Below are 19,501 nucleotides of genomic sequence, written 5' to 3'. Positions count from 1 at the left end.
CTTACTGAGGTTAGGGTTAGGGTTAGGGTTAGGTTTAGGCATAGTTTTACTGAGGTTAGGGTTAGGGTTAAGGTTAGGTATAGGCATAGTAGCAAAAACGAGAACTGTCAATCACAGCGACTACTGACCAATCACAGCGCCCGCTCAGCGGGTTTGCCACGACGCGGTGTGGGAATCATAATAACGCACCCGCGGCACACTGCTATTAAGGGTTTGCAACCAGGGTGCCTAGACCGCGACGCCACGGTCTAGGCCCACTGCATAGTTTTAACAGACTACGGGGAGCTTGTTTACGTGGTCCTCCTCCTCGTTCACTGCGCAACGCGCTCTACTCATGCTGTTGAAAAGCAGCGCTGTGTAGAGGAGAGGGGGGAGTTGTTTGTTTTTGACGGACAGTTTGAGGATCCAATGGAGTTGGGAGTTTTCGTCAGAGGCGCTTTTTAATACTTTTCATTGGTTCAAATGTTTTGATATTTTACACAGACCTAAAGGGTGTTCAATAGCCTTGATTTATGAAAAAAAAAAAAAAACTGAAAATGGAGTTAGCTGGTCCTGGCTGGACACCGACGATATGTTAATAGTTTAACTCCTTTCTTGCATCATCTTTATATCAATCTGGGAACACATCGTCAAATAAAAAGAAAAACAGCGCCCCCAGTGTTTTTCACTTTTGCATTTGACTCTGGGGGGAGTGATTAAATAGACCGACGCTGACTGGAACAGGCGTTTTGGACTGCCCTCAGCCCTCCACTTCCGGTGGTGCGCCTATGTTTTCATTCCCACTAACAATATTTCTCCACGGAACACTATACCATTTCCCCCAAAGAACATGGATCGTTTTGGTTATAAACCCACTTGTTTCTATGATGAAAGAACAAGTTAACATGTTACTAACTTTCCGTGGTTTTGTCGGCTCCGAGGACGCTATTGTTAAGTGAGTTTGGGTTCGTTTTCAGTGCGAAGCGAGCGCACAGATGTAAATCCCGCCCACTACATTTGATTGGGTATAACGCAGCCTGCTTCCTGATCTGAAGGCACCCCCACTTATAGGCTGACGCTCACACGTTCTGAACGGGGCTCCCAACAGATTCAGTAGCGCAGCACTGAATCTGTTCTTGAGAGATTATCTTTATATAGACTCATGGTCAGCATGTGTTAGTCTCATTAAGATCTGAATACTGCACACATTGACCTGTAGGCCTGTGTCCCCAGTCATGAATAGTTATGGGAATAGAGAGTCATTTTTATATTGTTTAGACTTAGTTTATGTCCCCACTTCAACTTCCAAAAAGTCAGAAGTCTTGCACTTGGCTATCTTTGTCTCAGTCAGCAGGGCAGGAGGAGCCCCCTCAGTCATACTGGATATTGGATTTATGACAGACTTTAATTCTGAACAACCGTACAGCCGTATGATCTATCTGTGCTGTCTCCCCTCATCGGTTAATTCTCATATTGCAGCTGTTAGCAAAGCCTCAGTGTCCCACTGTAAGCCTAGACCATAACTTTTAGCTGTCTTTCAAGCATTTGAAGCATTTTTGGACATTATGACAGATTTCAGCTGAGACTACTGCATCCCCCCCCCCAAAGACGTATAATATAAAATATTTTATAGATGTATTTATTTATTTTCTCATTTCTCTTAAACGCTGGATGTGTATAAAAGATGGCAAATGGCTGACCAGTTGGAATTTTGTATCGACTCTCCAGTGAATGCTGTTACATGTAGTACACCCTTCCTAATGGCACACCTAATTTTACTTCCCTTAATTTCACCTAATGTACAAGCTTAACATACAGCATGACTAAAGATGTTGGAAAGCCATTTAGACAAGACCCTGTAGAAGAGTAACAGTAACGGGGAGGTCTCTTAATGCACTGTAGCTGGACACTAAACATTAGCACAATGGTTCCTGGAAGCTTTAGGGGGGAAAAAAACAACAACCCCAAAACATTTAAATTAACTAATTTTTACATGTTGCTGTGGGCAAAACATTTTTTGCCCAGGGACTGTTGATGTATAAGGGCTAACCAAGTATACAGTAAGTGCCCTAAAATGAACTCAATTATGGTGCTGGCTAGGGTAAATCTTCTCAGATACTTTCCAGAGATTGAGAGGAAAGCTAAGGGACATGAGGAGTGTGAAGGAGAGGGATAGAGAGGTGGTAAGAATGTGCAGGAATGTTTTTTTTATCAGAGTGAAATAGAGAAAGTGAAAGACGTAAATGGTGTGGGTGTTGGGTGGAGTGGTGTGGTGGTGGTGGTGGTAGTTGTTCTATGGGAGCAGGAGGAGGTGGGGAGGGGAGGGGGGCAGATGGTGACATGTTGATATATGAGCTGCAGGGCTTTTCATTAACAATACTGAGTTTTACTGTGAGAGCGAGAGTGAGCAAAATGGAGGGATAGATAGATGGAGAGAGAGAGAGAGAGAGAGAGAGAGAGAGAGAGAGAGAGAGAGAGAGAGAGAGAGAGAGAGAGAGAGAGAGAGAGAGAGAGAGAGAGAGAGAGAGAGAGAGAGAGAGAGAGAGAGAGAGAGAGAGAGAGAGAGAGAGAGAGAGAGAGAGAGAGAGAGAGAGAGCAAGAGGGTAGAGAGAAAGAAAGAGACATAGGGACTGGAGCTATACGTATGGGAGAGAGACATGCTATATCAGTGGTTCCCAAACAATGTGTTAGGCCACACTTTATTATTACATACAATACACCAAATGTTACTTTTTTATGTATTTACCATATCAGTACTTTGGGCACATTCATTTCTCAATACAGTAGCAAATTGTGTACACGCACACACACGCACGCGCACACACACACACACACACACACACACACACACACACACACACACACACACACACACACACACACACACACACACACACACACACACACATATATACAGTACATATGTATATAATGTGTACCACTTTTAATCAGGTGTCCTTATTTTTGGCATGCCATTAGGTGAAAATGTAAAATATGAATTCTTATTTTTACATTTTCAAACATTTTCAAAAATAGCGACAATATCACAGCGGTGTTGCTTGTGGATCATCTATTTTCGCTGTGAATACAGGTATGCCTTCAGATTTGGACATGCCCATTGGTGTGCCATGGGCATAAAAGTCTTTGAAAACCACTGCTATAGATAACATGCCTCCCAGCTTACTTTTATATTCACGATTCCTCCCTCTTACTCCCTCTCCCTTTCATTCTCTCAGACACACACACACACACACACACACACACACACACACACACACACACACACACACACACACACACACACACACACACACACACACACACACACACACACACACACACACACACACACTCTTATTAAATTACAGTCTCTAACCCATTGCTTATTGAACAGTTCCCAGTGAACATGCAGACAGAAGCTCTTATTGCTGTTGGTTTCCACAGAGCTGTGTGGGGTTACCAATGTCTTTTCTGTTGCAATTCTTCAGTGAAAGTGCTTTGCCTCTCTCTGCCGACATGTGAACAAAAATTGGATACACTCATCACAGCTGGATACAGCCTGCCCTCAACATCAATTAACTGTCACATCCAAAAGAGAAAATAATAATAACTTTCAATCCTCTGGAATGTGATTATAACGGAAATGGTTTCTGTTACATCTGCCTTGCACAAACATGAAATGATTTAAATTATTTCACATTTAGCATATTAAAATGTCTCCCATGATGACAGAAAGTAAACTGTTTTGTATAAATATTTATGTGAATATTTTCATACATTTTACAAAAAAATAATGATTGGAAATGTATGTATTGCTTTTAAAGGGGTCAGAAACACTAAACGATTGAGATGTTAACTCATACATGTATCTAGTTTTTCTTTGAGAGAGTAGACAGTAGTACTTGGCATTACCTCAACAAATAAGTGCATCTTTACATGCTTCAATAAGTGCATCTGTTCAGCCGACTATATTTTATTTTCTGGTGTTGGAAATCAAATGTAGGTGAATGCCATTGGATGTTTCAAAGTGTCGTACTTTACATAATTATGGAGGTGGTGATAGTTTTCTCCAACTCCCTCTACGTATCTCTCCTGTGCTGCTCGGTCTCAATGCCCATTTCATTGCATTTTCTAAACCAATGGTTCACAACCTTTGCTGGATCAGGGCCAACTTGAAAACCTTGAAAATGGCTCACCCATCTGTCATTTTAGATTTCTTTGGCTATTCAAAAATAGTAGATATACAAGCTCATAGCGTGGCACTGAGTGCCGCGCTATGATCTTGTTGATCTGCTATTTATTTTTAAATTGTGAACATTTGTGCAAATCTTTGAATACTGTATATATATATATATATATATATATATATATATATATTTAAAGCGAACATTTGTAACTGTCCATTGTCTCAACAAATGTCTTATTTTTTTCTGAAAAACTGTTGTTGCTACATCAGTGGTGCTCAAACTTTTTCTTGCCATGGACCCCCAAAATTATATGTTTTTGGCTGCCGACCCCCATCAAAATATGTTGTTCCGGGGACTGTTTTGGATTCCTTGGTAGCCTGATTGTTTTAATTGCCTTTAATTCATGACTTGTCCAACCATGTCTGAGAGTGATGACATGTTTTATTTTCTTAGCGATTATTCCATCGATTACTTTTTTGATTTATTGAATAATATGGAGAAGTGCTGTTTTTTTATAATTGCTATATATCAATGAATCAATTAACCACTTAAGCATCATTTTATACTTTCTCACACAACGTTGTCGTATTGTACTGTATGTCAGCTGTTAAAAAAAGAAATGAACGTACAACATATTATTACCTATAATGACACACCCAAAATAGGGATAGATTATTTATATCAATTATTTAATTAAATGATAGATTATCTATAATCTTTTATAACCGATTAGATTGATTAACTCTTCCACCTTTAGTTTGACCTTGTTGTCTTTTGATTGACGATCATCCTTTCCCTCTGTATTTTTCCTGGCAGGTATATGATGGGGAGGACAGTTCATCGCGTCTCCTTGGCAACTTCACACTTGGCGACATGATGGGCGACATCATCAACAGCACCTCCAATCACGTCTCGCTGGAGTTCAACAGCAATGCTTCTGGAACCACTCAGGGCTTCCGTGTCACCTATAACAGTGAGTTCATTTAGATACCCGCTGAACATAACAAGTGTCAAGCTACGCCATGAGATTGTTGTTGTTCTGTGAGTTGAGTTGAAATACAAATGCACACACATCATCATTGTGATAACTTTCTTTTGTTGTCTTTATGATGTTTTTGTTTTCCATTTCAGTTTAGTTTTGATTTGTTTTCAAAGCGGGTTTGCTAGTTTAGTGTAGTTTTCTCCGCCAGGCCAAAAGGCATGGCGAGAGAGTATGTTTTTCCCCCTGTCCGTCCGTCCGTCCGTCCATCCGTGTGTGTCTCCGTGTGTCCGTGTGTGTATCCGTCTGTGAACAGCTAATCTCCGGCACCGTTGGCTTGATCGCAGCGAAACTGTGCACACACACTCCCTGGATGCCAATTCAGAACCTCTGCCCCAAATTTTTCACATGGGCCTGTTATAGCGCCACCAGGAGGCCGTTTTTTGCAAAACACAAATCGGTACACAGTATCTCTATAGTCATTAAACAAAACATGTTTTTCAGATTTTTCCTATTCCATCCTGATTGGCTCAAAATGGCTTCCAAAGTTTGCAGAAGTGCTCTGTGTTGAACAAAATGCCTCAAATTATGAACACAGCATGCAATTTCCGTGATTCTTTTTCAAATCAGCCTCATGATGGCGCTATAACAGGCCAATTTGTGTTTTTACCCCTAACTGCATCGATCTGTTTACAATTTTGTATGCGCACTCCCAACAGGTCAAGGAAAAACCTTTGCCCTGCATTTTTCACATCTGCCTTTTATAGCGCCACCAGGAGGCCGACTTATGTAAAACACATTTTTGGATATTACTCCTTCAGATTGTATCCAAATTTCACATACATCGTTACACATGATCTCTATAGTCATGAGATCAAGACGGATCTGTTTGATTTTTCATATTCCATCCTGATTGGCTACGATTGAGATCTAAAGTTTGCAGGAATGGCCCGTATTGAACTAAATGCCGCAAATCATGAACGCAGTGTCCGATTGCTGTGAAACTTTACACGCACATTCACACTACATTGAGGAACAAATGCCACCCTTTAAACATTTCCCTATTATACCGCCACCAGGAGGCCGATTTTTACAAAACTTAATTCATCACGCAAAGCGGTACACATTATCTCTATAGTCAAGTGGTCAAGATTCCAACATTCCATCCTGATTGGCGAATTCAGAACATTGCTGGTCCACACTCACCTACCTGACCTGGCGGAGACCTGTGCTCCGAGGAGCACTTTTTCTAGTTTATAGGCTGAAAAGGCTTAGTTTGAGCTTAGCTTGCATGTAGATCTGCTATTCTTTTGCTATTTTTGACGAGTTTTGACCAAGGACCATTGATTATAGTTAGTATTAATTACTTTTGTAAACAGATAATACAGTTTCAGTTACAATTTCTTTGCAAAGCTTTTTTTTCCGTTAACTAAAATGTACACGCACACGCACGCACACGCACACACACACACACACACACACACACACACACACACACACACACACACACACACACACACACACACACACACACACACACACACACACACACACACACGCACATAAACGGAATGGTTCAAAATAGTGTGTTAAGGAGCGAGGACCATCTGCTTTGCAAGCCAGTGAGGCTATTAGAAGAACATTAATCTGTTAGTCATTAAAGGAAAAGGTGAGAGACACATCTGGAAAGCAACAACGGAGCGATGGATTGATGGAGAGATGGATGAATGAGTGGACGGACGGGAGAGTGGATGGGCGACACATGAATGGATGATGGCTTTGTAAGTCGTTTAAACCATTTGGCGAATTGACAGGTGGATTGATGGAGTTTTTTTGGAGGCTTTGCAGGAGAAATAAGGAAGTGTTCTTCTTTTAAGTATGCCCTAGGTTGGATTAAACGTAGCTCTAGCTGTCTACAGTCTCAGGCCATATTATTATTAGAGGAAAAAAGTGTCCCACAGCTGTTCATGACATTAAGATATGACAGGAGTGAAATTCACATCAGTTCTACAGCCATAATTAAAAAGTGTCATTGTAGGGCAGTAACCTTGTATCTCCATATTTCCTCTTTTTATGCTTCTCCATACTGTACATTGTAATGTGACGCACCATGAGCTATTTTAGATATATATTTGTAATGTTTTTTTTTTTTTTTAAATACGATTTTTTCCCATAATGACATGCCCAAAATTTGGAGTGGTTAAGTCTGGCCGTTTTATTTATACATATTTAACCAATGCAAAGTATAAACAAGAGTTTGTTACAAAATAAGAACTATATTGAATCCATTGGAACACAGGTTCCCTTTTCCAATTTTCGGAAAAGTAACAGTTTTGGACATACAAGGTTATCCTGAAAGGAGATCCTCAAAATCCATTTAGGGTTTTAGAGAAGTAAATGTCAAGTCAAGTCAATTTTATCCATAAAACACAATTTAAAAACAAACAAAGTTGACCAAGGTGATGTACGATATAGTAAGACATTGTAACAGACAGTAAACAACATTAAAACAATGTTAGATGCCAATACACAATGGCAGAAGGAAGAGTGGATAAAAACAAGGTGGTTGGATGAGATGGAAACCGTCTAGACTGGTTCAAAGGCTAGGGAGAAGAGGTGTGTTTTTAGATTTATGTCAATGTGGTTGGATTTTGCGTTGCTGCCCCGTTTTCACAAGTAGGTTGGAGAGTATAGGTTGTAGTGATTCGCGGGTCGAGTTTTTTCATGACACGCCCCGCCACGGAACCCAACCCGCCTCAACCCGCCCCGCGAACCCATATACTGTATAAATCTATGGCTCAACCCGCCCCGCGACCTGCGGGCCGGGTTGAGCCCAGCGCGTCGTACCTATAATTCTGTAAAATCATGGTTAGAAAATAATCCCCAAGTGTATTCAAACTGTTTTATTGTTATTATTTTCTCCGCCAGACCGAAAGGCATGGCGAGAGAGTATGTTTTACCCTCCGTCCGTTTGTCCGTCCATCCGTGTGTGTATGTGTGTGTGTGTGTGTGTGTGTCCTTCTGTGAGCAGCTAATCTCCGCCACCGTTGGCTTGATTACAGCAAAACTGTGCACACACACTCCCTGGATGCCAATTCCGAACTTCTGCCCCAAATGTTTTACATGGGCCTTTTATAGCGCCACCAGGTGGCCGATTTGTGCAAAACATATTTTTTGACAGTACTCCTACATATTTTGTCCAAAAATCTCGCAAATCGGTACACAGTATCTCTATAGTCATTAAACAAAACAGGTCTTTCAGATTTTTCATATTCCATCCTGATTGGCTCAAAATGGCTTCCAAAGTTTGCAGGAGTGCTCCGTTTTCAACAAAATGCCTCAAATCATGAACACAGCATGCAATTTCCGTGAAACTTTGCACGCACATTCCCACTATGCTGAGGAATAAATGCCACTTGAAAATTTTCTAATCAGCCTCATGGTGGCGCTATAACAGGCCGATTCATGTTTTTACCTATAACTGCACCGATCTGTGTAAAACTTTGTATGCACACTCCCTAGAGGTCAAGGAAAAACCTTTGCCCTGCATTTTTCACATCTGCCTTTTATAGCGCCACCAGGAGGCCGACTTATGTAAAACACATTTTTTTATATTACTCCTTCCGATTTTATCCAAATTTCACGCAAATCGGTACACATGATCTCCATAGTCATTTGATCAAGATGGATGTGATTGATTTTTCATATTCCATCCTCATTGGCTAAGATTGACATCTAAAGTTTGCAGTAGTGGCTTGTTTTGAACAAAATTCCGCAAATCATGAACGCAGTGTCCGATTGCGGTCAAACTTTGCACGCACATTCACACTATGTTGGGAACTAATGCCACCCTTGCGTAGTCTCACCTAAACTAACCTATAAACTGCTTCACAAGAACAATGCGTAAGAGGAAAAAAAAGCAATTATTTTGTGCAAGCATGGATTAACTACAGTACACACCACATTGGCGCCTTGTCTCTACAATGAGGAAATGAAAGGGAAAGTCATTAAGAGCATGGAACTTGTTATCTCTGCTAGAGATTATGTTATCGCCTGTGTGTGTGTGTGTGTGTGTGTGTGTGTGTGTGTGTGTGTGTGTGTGTGTGTGTGTGTGTGTGTGTGTGTGTGTGTGTGTGTGTGTGTGTGTGTGTGTGTGTGTGTGTGGTGTGTGTGTTTTGTGTGTGTGTGTGTGTTTTAGCGCAGCTAATCTTGCAAGCCGCTCGACCGATCAGCACCAAACTTTTTGTGCACACCGAGGAGGTCGCTGCTCCAAATATTATTGCAATCCGTCATTGACAACCATGTTGTTTTATATTTTTGTAAATCCATTACCTCAGACCTACCGTCCCTTCGACCACCGAGAGCCCCGGTGCTCAGTGGGTCAAAGTGGTCAGCTGCATGGTGCACCCGACGGAAAATCACACAGACACAGGCAGCAGAAATGCAGGCACTCGAAGCTCACCTCCGGCAGCTTGTTTGTAAACTATTTATATTGTACATTTTAGCCATTAACACATCGAGTGCCATAAACGGTCCGGACTGTTTTTGAGGATCCAAGCGAGAAGTGCCGAAAACGGTCCGGACCGTTATTGACCCAATTCTATTTTTATACGAGGGGCCCACGTGGGGCGCTAAAACGAAACTTTGGGATCACACAAGGAGTTTCTGAGAAGAAATCAGCCTCACGGTGGCGCTATAACAGGCCGATTCATGTTTTTACCTATAACTGCACCGATCTGTGTAAAACTCTGTATGCGCACTCCCTAGAGGTCAAGGAAAAACCTTTGCACTGCATTTTTCACATCTGCCTTTTATAGTGCCACCAGGAGGCCGACTTATGTAAAACAAATTTCTTTATATTACTCCTTCCGATTTTATCCAAACTTCACGCAAATCGGTACACATGATCTCTATAGACATTTGATCAAGGTGAATCTGTTTGATTTTTCATATTCCATCCTGATTGGCTAAGATTAACATCTAAAGTTTTCAGTAGTGGCTTGTTTTGAACAAAATGCCGCAAATCATGAACGCAGTGCCCGATTGCGGTCAAACTTTGCACGCATTTTCACACTAAGTTGCGGAACAAATGCCACCCTTTTAAGATTGGCTTGTTATAGCGCCACCAGCAGGTCTAATTTATCAAAACACATCAAATTCTTTCAACAAAATGCCTCAAATCATGAATGCAGTGTCAGATTGCCATGCAAGGCCTAAGAAGAAATGGCACCCTTTTCACATTGGCCTATTATAGCGCCACCAGGAGGCCACAATAACCTACATGACCTGGCGGAGACCTGTGCTCCGAGGAGCACTTTTTCTAGTTTCTCTCTGAAGTGGTGTTGGTGTGTGCATACTGCATGCCTACTTCAGAGCACAGCATTTCCTGATTGGTTAGATAGGATAGGTGCACTATAGTGTCAGAGTTTAGGTTTTCTCCGTTTTTTTTGCTGCCGAGCATCGCCACACTGTGGAACAGTGTTGAGACGCCCGTCTCCATAGACTTTGCATTGAAACTCACTGCTCAATCACAGCGTGCCAGCATTGTGACGCTGCTGGTGTGAATTGGGTGTTATTCCACCACTCTAGCTCGTTGTGCTCTGTTACTCACATAATGAGAATATGACACCTCATCTAAACACTTATTGTCAACACATACTGTAAACACATTATACACATTCTAATCAACACAATCCAGCCATGAAATACCCAGTCATTTTACCCACACAATGTTTACTATATGCAAGTGCATTATGTCCAACTACATACATGCTTTTTGGGTCGATGCAATTCTACACATCATCCCTGCCAATGTCACATTCTGCATCTTACCAGGTACTTTGGCCTAATGCTAAAGTAAAAAAGGAGGGTATAGTTGATACTATGCAGTGGGAAATCGACTTTCCGCCTGATGGAGATCTGGACTCGGTGGAGCACCCCTTCTACTGTTCATATAGTTGATCTAAGCATGTAAAAAGTGCAGTGGGTAGGGGGGCGGTTAGATACATTGTTCTTGTGAAGCAGTTTTGGACGTAGAAGTTAAGTATTTATATAAAGATTGTTTAGTCCAGTAGTTGGGGTCAAAATGGGGTCCAGGGACCCTCAGGGTTCATTGAGGACAGGTCTGTAAGGAATGGACAACCACGGCCCCTTATAGTTGTGGGGGTCCACCGTCCTTGAATTTAAAAGTTTGAGAACCACTGGTTTGCTCCATTTGGCCAGGGGAGACATCTACCCCAGACAGTCACTACCAAACAACAGCCAAAACACCCACAAGCTCCCAGCGGTAGATTAACATGGAGCAGATTGAATGCAGATATGCTCCTCATCAGCTCTGCGTGAAGAAGACAATTACCTTTATTAATCCCCATGGGGAATTTAGTAAGTGTAAGGGTCTATTTGGTTCCATTCATACACTTTCTGAGTCATATTAACACTTGGGATTTTACTGTGTACAAACCCCTTCCTGTGGGATTTTGGGAGTCAGGGTGACATTATGTGCTCTTGCCCAAAACTACTCTGAAAGTCTGAATCACTGCTGTTTGAGTAACTGACCCAGTTTGTGTGTGTGTGTGTGTGTGTGTGTGTGTGTGTGTGTGTGTGTGTGTGTGTGTGTGTGTGTGTGTGTGTGTGTGTGTGTGTGTGCGTGTGCGTGCGTCTGCGTGTGTGTGTGCGTGCGTATGTCTCTAGGTTTCGACCTGATTCGGTGTGAGGAGCCAGGTGTGCCTAGTTACGGCTATAAGATCCAGGACGACGGTCACTATGCCAGCACGTTTGTCCTGTACTCCTGTAACCCTGGATATAGTCTCCATGGCAGCAGCACACTCACCTGCCTCAGTGGAGACAGGCGCGTCTGGGACAGACCACTCCCCTCCTGTTTAGGTACGTACTGTATGCTAGCTAGTGTGACCTGTGAATGCTACGTAGCTACCTGTAAGTTAGGCCTTGTTCAGACTGTTTAGGTACGTACTGTATGCTATAGCTAGTGTGACCTGTGAATGCTACCCTAAGTTAGGCCTTGTTCAGACTGTTTAGGTACGTACTGTATGCTATAGCTAGTGTGACCTGTGAATGCTACCCTAAGTTAGGCCTTGTTCAGACTGGCGCCCCAAATCCAGCACAAATATCATTTCCTATCCAGATGGGAGTCGGATTGGTTTTATGCAGTCTGAAGATGACTAAGGAATATTCAAATCCGATTTGAAAATGTGTTGTAGCTTTTTTGCTGTTGATAAAAAACAATCTGATTCCAGTCTGGCAAAAAATGGATTGGGTTGTCGGTTTGAACGTAGCCTTGGAGATAAATTAACCTTGACTGGAGTCCCTCAGGGGCTTATACTTTTCCCTGTACACCACATCTCTTCGGCAAAAAATCTACAGCTCACAACAACAAGGTGTTGTGAGCTCGTAGATCGGCTATTTTTGCAGAATGTTCGGCTATTAACGTACCCAGAAAAGGGATGCGTTGGGTTGGTGTGGTTAAATGAACACTGTGTACGACTATTGACGTGCTTGTTGGAGACGTCACCTCAGACCCTGTACAGGTTCACAGTTATCGAGTTGCAGTTGAATTCATTTGCATTTCCTCATAGAGCTCAATAAGAGGATTTCTGGGGAGAAATGCCGCTCAATGTTCGATTTTGTAATTCAAAAGAATAAATAAGTAAAGTGAATAAGTAAGTAAATGAGTGAGTACCGGTAAGTAAGTAAATTAAGAAAACAGCCTGAAAAGAGAGAATGTGAAGTGGAATATGAGTCTGATGTGTCAGATATTTAAAATTGCTGCAAAATAAGAGTCTTGCATTCATTTATTAAAAAAAAGTTAAACTGCGTCAAACTGTCCACTTAATTTGGACTTTCTAGAATGGGTAATAAAAAAAGGTTGTTGTTCTTCAACTGCTTATTTAATATGCCTGAAAACCTCTTCAAACTGAATCTGACTGATTTAGCAAGTTAACACTGTAAAGTATTTTTTAAGTGAGTCTTTTCATTGACTAAAAACAAAAAGAAATGAGAAATATTGGATCAGTTTCTAATTGCATGCTTCCTTGTGGAATAATTGTCCTCACTGTGACCGGACTGATAACGTTTTTAGATCTTCCAACACAACTGTTTCAGAGTGTGGTTAAAAAAACGACAGGCTGGCTTCACAAATAGGGAAAAAACATCATCCTATATGGCCAGAGATATTTAAAGTAAAATATAAACAAATTTGAATTTGGGATGAAAGCGCCCCTAGGGGCTACACAGCCAGTGAATCAGCATCACAGATAGAGTTGCCAGCTGGCCTTTATTACATGGAATTTCTGAGCAACAGAATGCCGTGACTATTACAAAGAATGAGGATCACTTAAATCTGTCACATTTCACTGAATTATGTGATGATTATTGCATAACTTGCCAAGTTTGGGGCAGATCAAAGCGAACATTATGTCATAACGCATCAATTTCTGACCGACCTCAAGTTGAAACAACACAGTGTTGAAAAACACTCAACACAGTCCAATCCTCAGTGTCCATTCATCCATTTGTAACTCTGGGAGCAGGGTTCCATTTGTAAAAAAAAATAAAAATCTACAAGTTGTGAACTTGTTGATCTGCTATTTATTTTTTATTTGATTTGATTATCAAGATTTCGGATTTAATTAATGTGGTTAACATGCATTTTTTTATTAAAATGTTCCACTGTGATAATATTGTGATATTATCAATCATACACATCAAACATTTCAGACAATCTACATTTCCCAAAAGGAAAGTAATCTATTTAATTCAGTCTGACTAGAAGCAGGGATAAAACATATCCCCATCGGCCATAAAAAAAGATCAAAAGCAGAGGTATGGATCCCCCCATCCCCCCTAGCAAATTGAACCCTGAATTTATCCACTTGTAACTCAGAGAGTGTACAGATGTAAGCAAATGCACCCTTAAGGGTCTATTTGTACTCTCAGAGTTAAATTGCAGTGAACATCACAGATTCAGTGAGTGGGCAGGGAGGTCGATGGGACTGCCAGGAAGCTTTGGTCTACTCAGCACTCATAAGCTATTCAACTACAATCTACAATCACACAACACCAGGTTTTAAGCCTTCAGAAGATGAAAATGACAGACAGAAAAAGGTTTCCATTTGGCACATCCAGAATCTATTTGAATATTTCCCAGCCAGTGTTGCAGATAAGCTGCCAGAGGGGAGATTTAGCCATAGTTGGCTGGTGGCAGCTGTTAATTTGGGTGGAGAAGAATGTGCCAAACATTTGGTTCCTCTGCCCTGCCAACATACCTGAGTTCACCCAGGTGACGGTGTTAAGTTGCTGGTGTTTTTGTTTTGTTTTGCATGGTTTAGCGTAGGGGAGGCGCGGCCACCCGCAGTATTATGGCCCATGGTTATTATAGTAACTAAAAGTAAACAAAAAACAAAAATTATGTGTATGAAAACACAAACTTTTGTTAACGGAAATGAAAATCATGATAGAACAACTAAAATGTCTTTAGTTTTAGTCTTGATGAGGCATTGGTGCATACTGTTTATTGAGACAGCCGGATGTCTGCATGACTGTGAGTCAATTGCCCTCACTAAGTGTTATGTTTATATTGTAATACTTATTCTGAACTTACTGTTTGAACTTATAATGAACGATAACTGAAACCAATAAAAACTAAACTAAAAGTTTTTTTATTTGTACAACAACTACTAAACTGAAATGAGATAACCCACTCTAGTTCCAAACTAACTGAAACTAAATTGATTTGAACAAAAAGTACAAAAACGAAATAAAAATGAAAATAAATAAAACTAATGCAAAACTGCAATAACTGTGATATGGCCATGGGTTATTTGCTGCAGCCACTATCGCTGACCATGTCTGACTGCTTTCCATTTTCACCCAGCAGCCTCCACCACTGAAGCACAGCTTTCTGCTGCTGGTTTTACAGCCCCCCAAACCCCCACCCAAACAATTTTACATTTTGCAAGTGCATCATTTCTTTTTACAGAATTAACAATCTGCCTTCAAATATTCCAAGGCTCTGCATTTTTGACAAATCACTGCACTTTTCCTATTAAAGAAATATAAAAGTCAATGGTGTTGAAGTAAGCTGGGTTGAAGTGGGTACCTGGGAGTCCCTATAGCACAGCTAAACATACCTGGGCTCTCTGAGCTAGCCTGACAGTGGAGCTATTGGCAAGTAACAAATGAGATGCATGGTATTCGTGGCTATTCATTTACTCTGTCTTTGCGTGAGTGCATGTGTGCATATTAACCACTTAAAGGGATAGTTCACCCAAAAAATACTTTTTTTCTATCGATTAGTCACCCCATGGAGACTTGAATTCATGGATATTTTTTAGTTTTTGTTGCATTCCTAAGCCAATGATTTGATGACCAGCGGACAGGTAGGCAGAGGTTCCGGTAGGAGACACAAAGGAGGCTCTTTGTGTCTCCTACCAGAACTGCTGCCGGTCATCAAATTATTGGCTTAGGAATGCGACAAGAACAAAAAAAATATCCATGCATTTTGAGTCTCCATGGGGTGACTAATCGATAGAAAAAAAAGTAATTTTGTTCTTGTATAATCCCTATATACTAAATTGCCCGGGGTCCCGCAGGGGTCTATACTCGATTCTCTAGTATTTCCCTCTACATCAAATATCTTTGCCGCTATTTTCGCCGAATGTTCGCCTCCAGAATAGACACCCTAGAGATCATATCATTTGGGTATTTATGCATGTGTGCACATTCATACGCCTCTTTGTTGAGAATGTATGTGTCCTACATTTACCTGTGAGTATGCGCCGGCGTGCGTGTGTACACGTGCAAGTGTGTGTGTGTGTAAGTCAATCTTTAATTAGCGGCTCTTCCGTCTCTACCTCATTTCTAGTGAAGCAGCAAACGGGGGAATGGTAACAGGCACCGCCCAGGGCGACGTACTGTAGCTTCCTCACCACCTCTGTCTCTTCCCCTCTTCTATCTGTCTGTCTCAGTCCCATGTCTGCATGTACCGGCATGGAGATTACGAGCCTCCACTGCCCTAAGCTACTTCCATACTGTTTTTTCTCAGGCTCGCAAAGTCAAACAGAACGGTGGTCTTTCTCTGTCTTTTCCTCTCACTAGAACTCTCTCTGTGGATCTTGTATTATTTTTCCACTCTGTCTCCGTCTATCTGTCTATCTGTCAGCCTGTCACTCTTTTTATCCCCTCTCTCTCTCTCTCTCTCTCTCTCTCTCTCTCTCTCGCTCTAAGAAATAATATAATCGTTGCAACTGCCCTTGGTTAGCCAAATTAATCCTCTACAAACTTTCTCTCACACTTCTCATGCATGCAGGTTTAGGCATATGTTTTTATTTTATACAGGTAAAATCCCTTCGATATACAAGATTCATTTTTCAAGGGAGCCTTATCCAGGGTAGCAGCAGTAAAACGTTTCAACAACATGTAATGAAAACAAGACATAAAAGCAAAACATTAACTGAGATATGTGCCACTGCCAGTGAACACAGGCAGGTCTTACATTTGTGTGCGGGCGCGTGTGCATGTACGCATGCTTGTGTCCAGCCTTGGGTCAATGAAGAGTCATAGATTGACGTGGGATTGTATAGATACCAGCCCCGTTCCTAATGGCGGTCTCTTCACAGCTGAGCACACAATACAGACACAGATAAAAGCCCTGCGTTCTATCAAACTGGTTTATAAACATTAGCAATCTGGTGGCTCAGCAGGGCCAAGATGTACACCGTAATATACCAACATGATGAGTTTGAATCCGCCTCATCAACTTCATCCTGCAAGAAACCCATTTCCTCCAAACAAAATCTATTGAGAGATCTGTGGTTGGGAGTTGCTATCAAAATGTGCTCACACCGATCTTTAAACCACTTAAACCCTATATACTTAGTTGACCGGTGTCCCCCAGGGATCTATACTCGGTGCCCTCCTTTTTTCTCTCCACATCATCTCTTCTCCTGACAGAGGGGGATCAGATTTTTGCTTCCACCTAGTATTGGACCCCGACATGTGTCGACAGTTGTTGGAAATGGGGGTAGATGAGTACAAAAAGCCTGACTATCTTTATCTTTATTTATTTTGTTTCCGTTTGTTAAAGGACGTGTAAAACGTTGCTTGGGTTTGGTCTTTTGCTCTTAATGTTTGTTCTATTTGTCAGTTTTTTTAAAATGTTCATGAATAGTACTTTGCGTATTTTTGCCATGAATATTATTGTTATTGCCACTCTGTGTCTACGGGTGGACAGACCTTGGGAAGGATGGGAGGGAAGGGGAGAAGAAAAAAAAGCACTTAACTTGTACCCCAAAAAAATGCTGTACTAAAGAGAGGAAAAGATGAAAGAAGAAAATAAATGGGAAAAGGAGAAAATAATGTTTATGTTTTACACCTTCTGCAATGTCAATAAACACAGCATTTAAAACAAAAATCACTCCAAAAATAGGCGATCCACAAGCTCACAGTGCGTCACATTGTGTCGCACTGTGTGTGCACCTATTCTGACATGCTCAGAATAGGGACGCTAGGGTTCCTGGGGTGTAAGCTCCATTGAAATAGCAGGAGGGTGCAACTGAGGTTTGATAATGCAGATGTTCGTTTACCACAACAATGCCCTGCATATACTCAGCTTCACCCAGAGCCCAGTGGAGTCGGGGCTCATTTCAAATGGTTTTACTGAGATGTAAAAAAAAAAAAAAAAGAATATAAAAAAAGCACTGTCATCATTGCTCAGTAAGGATTTTTTTTGTTCTTTTATGAATGTAATCCCATTCTGTTCAAATATATTTGGCACCCTGTAATGTGAGGAAATGAACAAAAAGCGCTGCTACTGTTATACTGCTCATCTGATATGGTGGAAAATCTAATCTAGCTGAGGCTGACTGTAGTGTATAACCTCATAGTCATCATGTCCTTTCACCTCCAAAATAGTAAGAGTGTGAAGCTATCAGTAGTGGTGGAAGAAGTAGCCTACTCAGATCTTTAACTTTTTTTTTAACAGTTTTGTTACAAGTAAAATTACTACGTTGAAAATGTTACTTAAAGCAAAAGGTTATTCTCCTCATTGACATTGCACATCGAAACGGGTCTGAATGTCTCTTTTTTAGCACATGAACAAAGTAGATTCTGATAATACGCATTACAAAACCTGGTATCAGCTCCTGATATCAATTTCCCCAATATCAATTGCTAATCAACGGACCAACCACTAAAGATATCTTGCCAATATTTGGAGTTACTTCATGACACAATCCAAACCAAAAGTTAAAGTACAAAAGCATTATCAGCAATAGTAGTCATTGCATAATGCCCATTTCAGAATATACTGTATTATCATATTAATGGACTTTAATTATTGATAATTAATATGTTGGTAAAGGTGGAGCTCATTTTAATTACTTAATAATGTATTAGTGGTTTTATCATTTGCATTAGGCTCGTCTACATCTCAAATGTAGTGCACTAGAAGTATAAAGTAGCATGGAATGGATACAGTCAAGTAAAGTACAAGTACCTCTCAATCGTAATTTGGTATAGTACTTGAGTACAGGCACTTAATTTCATTTGACCACTGGAGGCCAAAAGCGTGGAGGTGGAGGGGAGGGGCAAATGCATCTTCTTCCATTCTATGTCTCGTACACTGCAGCTGAATGTGGTAATAGATACAGTCTACACTATATGTCTCTGCACCTGAAGCTGCAGCTGAATAATGGTAGCAGTCAGATATAGTCTCGGCTTCATCTTCTCTCCTAGCTGTCTTGCTCCATATGGAAGCAGTACGAGCCATAGCATTATAGTTAGAATGAATGCAAAACACAGAACTCTATTCTGATGTAATGTAATGTTTTGTCTTCCTGTAGCGGAATGTGGAGGGCATAGAAGTGGAGCGGTGTCGGGCCGGATCCTGTCCCCTGGATATCCTGCTCCATATGACAACAACCTGCACTGTACCTGGACTATAGAGGCTGACACTGGCAAGACTATCAGGTGATTATACACAGTAACAGTTTTAAGCACTTCAACCCTCTAGACTCAGTGGTTCCCAATTGAACTTTTAGCTCAAGACCCAAAAGAGAATATGACATTTGCACGGGACCGAAACTAGTGAAAATAGAAGATCTACAAGCTCACAACGCGTCGCTTCGTGAGGTGTTGTGAGCATATAGAGTTGCTATTTTCACCACTTCTTGGATTTTATTTTTTATTTAACAAATACTTTAAAAACATTTTGGAATAATTCTTTAATTGATTAAAAGTTGTGATTTTTAAAGCATTGTTTAAAATAATATTTTTTAAATGTAGGAAACAATTAAAGGGGATTTTTACTTGCGACCCACTGTTTGGGAAACAGTGCTGAGTG

The 19,501-nt window shown here is 41.0% G+C and overlaps 1 protein-coding gene across 1 annotated transcript in view; it reads left to right on the top strand.

Annotated features, from left to right (window-relative positions):
• Positions 1-19,501, top strand: part of LOC311051108 (CUB and sushi domain-containing protein 1-like) — a gene marked incomplete at its 3' end in the record, with an annotated part of 707,106 nt that overhangs the window by 492,913 nt on the left and 194,692 nt on the right. The window contains exons 25-27 of the mRNA XM_084065507.1: positions 4,983-5,139; positions 11,836-12,027; positions 19,002-19,128. Of these exons, the coding sequence (XP_083921633.1) occupies positions 4,983-5,139; positions 11,836-12,027; positions 19,002-19,128 (476 nt within the window). The remainder of the gene's footprint in view (positions 1-4,982; positions 5,140-11,835; positions 12,028-19,001; positions 19,129-19,501) is intronic.

The sequence above is a fragment of the Gymnoscopelus microlampas genome, assembly GCF_963454915.1.
Source record: "Gymnoscopelus microlampas genome assembly, chromosome: 1".
NCBI classification, from domain to species: Eukaryota; Metazoa; Chordata; class Actinopteri; order Myctophiformes; family Myctophidae; genus Gymnoscopelus; species Gymnoscopelus microlampas.
Note: the sequence above shows the minus strand (reverse complement) of the source record. Positions and strands in the feature narration are given on the sequence as shown.